Raw genomic sequence first — 9,043 nt, forward strand, 5'->3', positions numbered from 1 at the left:
ATTTATAGCCCTACCCCCTACCCCCCCCCCACCCCACCCCGCAATGAATGGATCGTTCATTTTCTTCTCTCCCTCAAAGCAAACGCACTGCTGAAAAGTCTTAATTAACCAGCAGGGCTAGATGGATGAGAAACAGTGTACTTTTGAACAGCTTCAGGTAACGTCGCTGCACTGGTAGAAAATAACCCTTATAATAAAATTCTAGCCATATTGTGTAAAAGAAAAACTTAAGTAATTGTGATATCAGCTATACAGTCTTGACTAAAAAATTTAAATAAAATAAAATAAAACACTGAACATTTCCACCATTATATATATTAGTGACAACATGCACCGAGCTCTAAAGACAGAACGTACAGTGCTTTTCCGTCAGGCTAACAGATTACTTCGCCATTCATATATCAAATTAGATAAACCTAAATAAAACATATCATATACAAAGTATGGGTCGCCTAAATAAACCCATGTACTCTGTCTCACAGGAAAAGTACATTAGCACTTCATTCATTTACACAAATCAAACACTGAAATATCTTTTATAGTACATTGATATTTCATCTTACCTCCATCATCTTACCTAATAAAATGCCTTTTAGACACATTCCCATCACTGTTTAAACATTTTATACATCAGAATCAGCACTAGGGTGCATTTAGGTATAAAAAAAAAAAACAGGGAACAAACCTGTAGCTGATACAGTATGTGCTCAGCTCAGCGGGATCTAGTATATCTGGAGGCTGTGAGAGTGTGTGAGTGTGTCTCAGGGGTGTTAGGGCCATTATAGGCCCTCATACTGTGTTTAAAGCCAAATGAGAGGTAATAATTTCAGTAGTGCAATGTCCTAGCACTGCGGGACACAGCTCTCTCTTTCTCTTTCCACACTCTCTTTAGCCATTACACTCATGCAAGTACTGCAGCGGTGATTTAATCTGGTCTGCTTCTATTTTTATTTTTTTTTTTTTGCTCTCTAAATAAGACGTCTATAATATTACTTCTTGCTTCTAAATAGTATAATAAAAATAATCTAGAAAACAGAAAGAAAAAGAAAAAATCGGATATGTCAAAGTGGTTGCTGACCTCTTATCCAGCACAATTATAAATCAAAAGCAAGCATTTTTACATAATATAATTTCAGACGACTTGCTGAACAGATCAAAGTAAAACTATGTGATCAGTGACTTATAATTTTTGGACAATATGCTTAATATAAAAGTGTGCTGTCAACTGATATTCAAACATGTTTTTGATGAAAGCGGTCAAGTTAACAATTTTATGCATAAAACACTTATTTTATGCCTCGCTTATTTTTCACATTTTTTAAATCATTCATTCATTCATTCATTCATTTACTTATTATATTTTAAAGGTACCATGTTAAATCTAAACATGTTCAAACATAACTTTACATTCAATATTTTGGTATACTAAAGTATATATAAGTATTTGTTTTATTTTTGCACCAGGGAGCAGTTCTGATTTCCCCCATATAAAGTGATTAATTATTTTTTATTTTAAAATTAATTTAATTTTAATTTAAGTTAATGAACATCTCAACCATGTAAAATAGGTTCAAAATGCAAAGACTTTTTTCCCACTGTGTAAACAGAGAATGACACCACAAATAATGCATGGATTATTATGAGATGAAAAATAGCCATTGCAAAGATACAGTAGCCTTTTCTTTTGTGCTTACATACAGTAGTCCTTTCACTCAAATGACTGTACTGAAATTCTTGCTTGATGCAACACACCTATAATTTCCCAGTGTTATGACATGTACTATATAAGGCAGCGATAACAAGTAAGCTCATAGTGTATAAAATAGTTATTTTCTGCCCACTTTTCTCCTGGTTTAACAACTGTCAATCCCACACCGGCATGCCCTAATGATGAAAAAGTGGACGTGGATGAAGACTAGCCCTCAAAAGCACACAAAGCCAACTGTGGTATATACAAGCATCACCAATGGAACACAATGTGAAACCCCATGTTTCCCTCCATCTTTGCAACCTGAAGTATACAGAATCTAATCACCATGGAAACACATGATCATCTGTGAAACTGGTGATCAAGCGATATAGGTTTCACTAACTCATGTCAATATCTGGAAACAGATTTGCCGATGAATTTTATATTGCTAACACACACACACACTTCAAAATTTGACACTTTAATAATTAATTTGATTAAAAATACTGTAAAAACTAGATTTTTTTCAATGTAAGTATTTGTGAAATTACATTTACATTTAAAATTTAATTGAACATATCAAATTAACTTGTATGTATCAATATTGAATTAGTAATTACTCAAAATTCACTATATTTACATTTAAAATACTAATAAAAATGTGCATTATCAATTGGTAGATTATTGACCCAACACAAGGGCGTCTTACATACGCCAGTGCAGATTCATTAAAAAAATGTAGTTGGATGATGTTTCAAACATAGGAGGCCTATTCTGAGCATGTCGTCATTTGTATTCAAACACTAGATATCAATAATTGCACAGAAGTAAACTTCTAAAAGGCCAAAACGCATCTTAGTCATTATCTTCAAGGAATTTTCTCAAAATGAATAACCTCAGACTCATCTTTTATTCACTCTCATGTTGTTTCAAACCCATAGAAGTTTCTTTCTTCCAAGAAGGACAAAAGAAGAAATTCTAGCAATTTACTGCTCTCTCTTTGCATGCAATTACAATGAATGCAGCTTTCAAGCTCTAAAACAACAACTTGTTTGTGAATCAGACATGGCTACTTCTCTCATGAATGCACTTTTAAGTGAAGAACATCCTGCATTTTGGACTGTCCATCTTACCAAACTATCATATGACTTCAGGAGACTTGGAACATAGCGCACAAGTCATTTGGACTACTTTTATGATAATTGTATGGTACCTTTTGAAGCTTGAAAGTTTTAGATCACTTCATTGTAATGGCAGCAGGGGCGCGGGAAGATGTTTTCGGTTGGGGGTGCTGTGTGTTGGGTGCCGTGTTGGGTGAAGGGGGGGGGGGGTTCACCTCATTTGACAACTCCACAAAGCACTACAAATTTGACTGCATATCACATTTTTGAAATTATCGATAGTAGCTGATCAATCTCGGGGGTTGGGCTGGGTCTGCTAGGCTTACTTGTCTCCGTGCTCGTGCTGGAGCTGGTTCACTTACGTCAGTATTCGTGCTGGGGCTGGTGTTGGATGCCTATTTTGGAAAGTTTTTGCTGGGATGGGCATTTTAAAAAATCTGAAATTCGCTTTTGCGCCATTATCTCCTTGTATTACAGTTAATCTTGTTCGCATTCTGTATAGTTCATGTCTGATACCACGTTTTCATGAGGATTAGGCTAATCATCCTATATAGAAAACATCACAAGTAAAATGAATCATGTTTATAAAGATAAACATGGGTTTATTATAGCCCACTTACAATTTACATTTCAGAGATCATTACAAATAAATTATTAAATGCTAAAACTAAATAAATTTAAATGAACAAACTTGGCGTTGCATTTGCAACCATGTGAAAACAGGGGGTGCTGCAGCCCCCTCAGCACCCCTACTTCCCGTGTCCCTGAATGGCAGTGAAGCAGAACATTATTATAAATGTATTATTCATACTGGTTTGAACGACATGAGGGTGAGTAAATGATGGGATTTTCATTTCTGGGTGAAGTATTCCTTTAAGTAGTCTGACCAATAAAAGTCTGGGAAAAAATACATTTCTACAAAGTGTGTGAAGCGCTTATTAAATTGCATGCTGTGTGCGTGCATGTGCCACTTACTCCCATTCCTTGCGCCGGGCCTGTGGGGTGCTCTGGATCTTGTGTGCCTGGTGTGCTTTAATGATGTCACGTTGTTCAATGAGTCCCCCCCTGCGCCGTTTAATGATATTTGGGCTGACGGGCATGTCGGGGTCCAGACCCAACGCTGCCGCCCCCTTGCACAACCCTCCGAGATCCAGGGAGGATGGCGCCAGACCCATGGGACGGGCGTGGGGGACGTAGAGCATGTCGAAACTGGATGCATGGGACAGGAAGCTGTCAGCCAGGCTCTGGGGCTCCAGGAGCGAACAGGAGCGGGATCCGTCCTCCAGGGTTCCCCGGTGCTTGAGCCAGCTCTCTGGATCCTGAGGCTGGAGGAGGAAACATTGCGAAGGCGGGCTCCCGCCACACATGCCCTGACTGAAAGACGGGACTGCCAGGGCATTGCGGTCAGAGAGGGTCTGAGCGCTGACCGAACAAGTGCCCAATTCCAACATCCTGAGGCCAGACTCTCAGCATTGTTCTGTTTGAGAGGAGACAATTATATTTAATTAATTTCAGAAATCAATTTTAAGTGAAAACAGTGGGTAAGTTCTAAACCAGGGGGCCGGGAGCCATTAGGGGGCTTCAGCACACTTCCTAAAGCAGGGCTATTATAGTTTATTAAAACAAAAACCATAAAAATGTGCATCACCTGAAATAAACTAGTTGTCAAGGCAACATATCTCATTTTCATTTAGTTTAACTTGATGTAATAAAATAACTAAAACTGAAATTAAAATTAATTAAAAAAACTATATAGACAAATAAAAAAAACAAAGTAACAAAATAATAATGAAAAACATAAAACTTATTTTTTTATAAAATAAAAAGTAAAACACATTATTAATAAAAAATATATATAAAAACTAACAGTATCTCAACAATATTAAAATAACACAAGGACCTCTAGATGACTTTATATAAGATCATTTTAAATAAGACAAAGCAGGCTTTAAAATAAGTACATAAAAAATTACATAAAAACAGCTAAAAATCAAGATGTAAACTGACATCAAATGTCTTATTTTAATTTGTTGAACAACAGTCATTTTAACTTTTTTTTTTTTTTTGGCCAAGCTGTAAAATATTTTATTTTGAAGAAATGTCTACTTATGAGTAAAACAATATTTTAAAAAATTAACTAAACCCATAATAATGAACGACTGGAAGAGTCATGTAAATTATGTAAATCCATTAATATGAACCCTGAAGAACATTTAGTTCTTGGAATTTCAAGTTGTGGAATGTAATAATCAACATGAAACAAAGATTTTAAAAACACATTTACTATTGACTGTAATATTAATACCAAACAAAGAGCTGATATAATGCCATGAGCATCAAGGAAAAAGTTTTAGCATCCCTAGCTTATTCACTGTCAAATGTGACACTAATTAAATGACATATTCTCTCAAGTATCATTCATGAGGAGCCCTCATTGTTGTAGAAAGAATGCTGTCATTACAAGGCTTGTTTAATGCGTTGCCTCTAAAACAATTTAGGAACAGTGACAGCCTTAAAAAAAATCATGACAATGTTCTAGTAGAGTCACATCAACCTAATGAGGGAATCAGTTATGCTGTGTATAAACAAATTAAATCCTAATAAAATCCCAGCTAAGCTCACAAATCATGCAAAAGATTGTTATTAAGCAACTCATTCAAGAATGCCTATGTCCTCTCCATATTAGTTTCTCATATTAATCTGACAAAACATATCTTGACTTCATTTAACAATGCAACAGTTGCAGAATTCTCAGAGAAGTCTTCAGTAAAAGCCAAGCAATATAGGCAGCAATTTAATGTCTAAAGACCCATTCTTACTGTGTGAGAAATAAGCATGCTATTACAGAATAATATGTATTTAACAGCAATGTGATTAAATAGCTGGCTTTTATATATTTCCTGGAAAATATTTAATTTGATAAATATTTATTTATACTATTATGCCCACTATTAAAGTAACAATAGATGCAGAAACCTGAAAAGAAAATGTGCTATACAAATGCATCTTTTAATAATTTTCACAGTACTTTAAGGCAGTGGCCTAAAATCCACAGTAAGAAGCTAGTTATTTAAAAAAAAATAAGAAGCAAGCTATTTAAAAAATTATAAGAATAATAAAAAGTTGTCAACAGAATAAAATAACTAACTATTATCATAATTTCCAGTCTTTAGAAGCAGAATGAAACATTAACAATATCTAATTCAACAAATAACTGTATATATTAAATATCTTAAGTTCCTAAAAGGAATAGTTCATAAAATGAGAAAGTCCATCCCTTGTTGTCCTCGCACATAAAAAGCCACCAACATATTTATTTAGAACTGTTTTGGCAAGTAAACAGTGCTTGATTTGTGCATATTTCTCTCCTGATTCAGATGAAATGACTTTTTTCCTGGAGAAAGCAATATTGCATAATGAATTCAACACCGGAAGCAACAATTTGATGTTAAAAACGCCTTGATGAATTTGTATCTTACAAACTAGGGGTTGAACGACTTCTGATTTTTTAAAGTCGAATTTTATGTGATGAAAGTTGAGTCGAAGTCGACTAGTCGCACCTTGTGCACAGCTTACAAACACAAAGCTTTTCGCTTTGATTGATGGGCTGGAGTCATATGGTTTATTTATGGATTACTGTGATGTTTTTAATCAGCTGTTTGGACTCTCTTTCTGACGGCACCCATTCACTGCAGAGAATCCATTAGTGAAGTGCTGTAATGCTAAATTTCTCCAAATCTGTTCCGATGAAGAAACAAACTCATATACGTCTTAGATGGTCTGATGGCGAGTAAATTTTAAGCAAATTTTCATTTTTGGGTGAACTATTCCTTTAACGTTGACAGTCCTAAAAAATATGATTTGTAAAATAATTAGTTTTTTTTTTTTTTTTTTTTATACATTTTCCATGGACCACTCAGCATACCCCAGACTACAGTTTTAATACACCTGATCATCTAGGCAGACACATCTAGTCCAGAGAAAGTCTGCTCTCAGCATGATTCACACAGCACACTGGTGGATTCTCTGGTAACTAATCTCATTTGTCACTAGCTGGCTCTCAAAAAAACAGGTCATTACCATATGTGAAAACAACCACATGATCACAGAATACTAGTCAGCTCACCATAGTGACTCTGACTCCGCTGATCTGATGCATATGTGCTTTGATCTCAAGCAGCTTCAAGTTGAAATACTGTTGGAATAGTATTGGCTATTTATAGTCTAAAATAAAAGACATTTTCAGTGTGCATCTGTTCCTTTTCAATGCACCTTGTTTGCAGGGTCCAACTCTAATTATTCGCCCCCTTTAACATGTAGACACCATGAAGCCAGAGCTGACAGGGCATAAATTACTAAAACTGGCCAAATAAAACAATGTGACTGAAAAATACAAACTGATCCTGCACTGCAAGCTCTGTGATTCATCACGCAAATCTACGCAGAAGCGGTGTGGCATCTTATTAAACCCCAGCTGAAAATGGGGCAGCTGTTAACAGTTGCAGCAGGATGCAGGGGTGTTTGTGTTTAGACTATATTTACCAGAGTGGCCCACATCCAACATCATCTCAAACACTAATAGGGCTGAAATATAGTATGATGCTAGCTTTCGGTGAACAGGAAAAAGACCAAATCCTGTTTAAAAGTGGATATTATTATCTCAGTGACGTGGCTGTGTATGTAAATGTGTTTAATTCTCAGAAGCTGCGCTTTCATTTGCTTTAAGTGGAGTTTAACTAAGTGGAGTTTTCAAATACATTTCATTTTAATATTTTTAAAAATGTAATATATTCCTGTGATGGCAATGCTGAATTTTCAGCAGCCATTACTCTAGTCTTCACAGTGTCACATGAGAAATCATTCTATTATGTCGATTTGGTGCTCAAGAAACATTATCAGTGCTGAAAATAGTTGTAATGCTTAATGCTTTTGAAGTGGAAAACTATGATAAACTACCAATACAAAAGTGTGGGGTAAAATAAATAAATAAACAATCATTAACATCTCTGACTTTGATTGTAGACTTTTCTTCCTCAAAAGAAAAATGCAGAAGACTTTAGAAAAAGGCACCATTAGATCTCCATTTTATCTTATTGCTGTCTAGGAGACACAACTGAGCTACTAAAAAGATCTAATTTGTGATTTAGCAGATTCTTAAATAATCTAATCTGGGTCCATATGGAGATTTCATCATTATTTACCACTATTTAAACAACAGACAAAATTGTATTGTGAGAAGATATTTTTGTCACATCTCTATTCTGACGCCAGTGGTCCAAGTCCATCCATTTCATTTCTGCCCAGTTGTGAGTCTCGCTGTAGCCTAACCCGTGGCGAGCTAATGACAGGCCACGTATTGACTCGGAAGTACAGTGATTAATTGCAGCTGCATAATAACGAATAAGAGAGCTTCCAACAGTGAGGGAGAAACATACACCTGCCTGTGCCAAGTTTCAGCAGAGGCCATTAATTAGACTCTGAAATAAATGAAAAAGAAGACGGATGTTTGAAAAATAAAAATGCATTAGTACAAAAACAAAAACCAGGAAAGGTTCTCTGTGGCAGACTGTCAGTTAATTATGGGCGTAATGAGTCCATTTCCTACACTGATCAGAGAAACCGTCCTAAGTGATCGCAGCAAATGAGCCCGGAGCACATCTGAACTAAACACATCTGAACAATGCCGCTGTGAAATTGTTTTTAAACTGATGACTCAGTACATATAAAAAATCAATTGTGACATCAATTGAAGTTTCAGACATCCTATGAGAAAGCTGATTTATAAAAAGTACTGTAGCACTACTATTGTATCAGATAATACCATGGTCTTTTGAAAGCAGACCGGGGCAAGTCGTCACACCTTTTATTCCACTGAATACTTCTTTATTTATAAGCCAGTTTGTGTTATTTATAAGCCAGACATAACTTTATATACTGGCTACAAAATAGTATTATTTTACACAAGTTGACCATTTTGTGACAACATGCCGCAATAGTTTATTATATTGTCAAATTGTATGGGGCACAGTGTCACAACCTGGCATTAAACAACCTGTTGTAGACTATTTACTGCCTTTTTAAATTAAAACATAGTAATGTTTTATTTACAGTTTAATTTAATATAAGGTAATTTATAGTAATGTTTAATTTAGTAATGTTAATTTATTTGATCCAAAATACAGTATAACAGTAATATTATACAATTTTATTTCAATATAGTTTTTTATTTTAA

General features: G+C 35.2%; 1 protein-coding gene across 1 annotated transcript in view; it reads right to left on the minus strand.

Moving 5' to 3' along the window:
- Positions 1-4,267, minus strand: part of LOC107665051 (voltage-dependent R-type calcium channel subunit alpha-1E-like) — a gene marked incomplete at its 3' end in the record, with an annotated part of 118,466 nt that extends 114,199 nt beyond the window's left edge. The window contains exon 1 of the mRNA XM_016455796.1: positions 3,787-4,267. Within this exon, the coding sequence (XP_016311282.1) occupies positions 3,787-4,262 (476 nt within the window). The remainder of the gene's footprint in view (positions 1-3,786) is intronic.
- Positions 4,268-9,043: the final 4,776 nt, after the last annotated feature.

This window comes from Sinocyclocheilus anshuiensis, unplaced genomic scaffold (assembly GCF_001515605.1).
Source record: "Sinocyclocheilus anshuiensis isolate Anshui unplaced genomic scaffold, SAMN03320099.WGS_v1.1 scaffold555, whole genome shotgun sequence".
Taxonomy (NCBI): Eukaryota; Metazoa; Chordata; class Actinopteri; order Cypriniformes; family Cyprinidae; genus Sinocyclocheilus; species Sinocyclocheilus anshuiensis.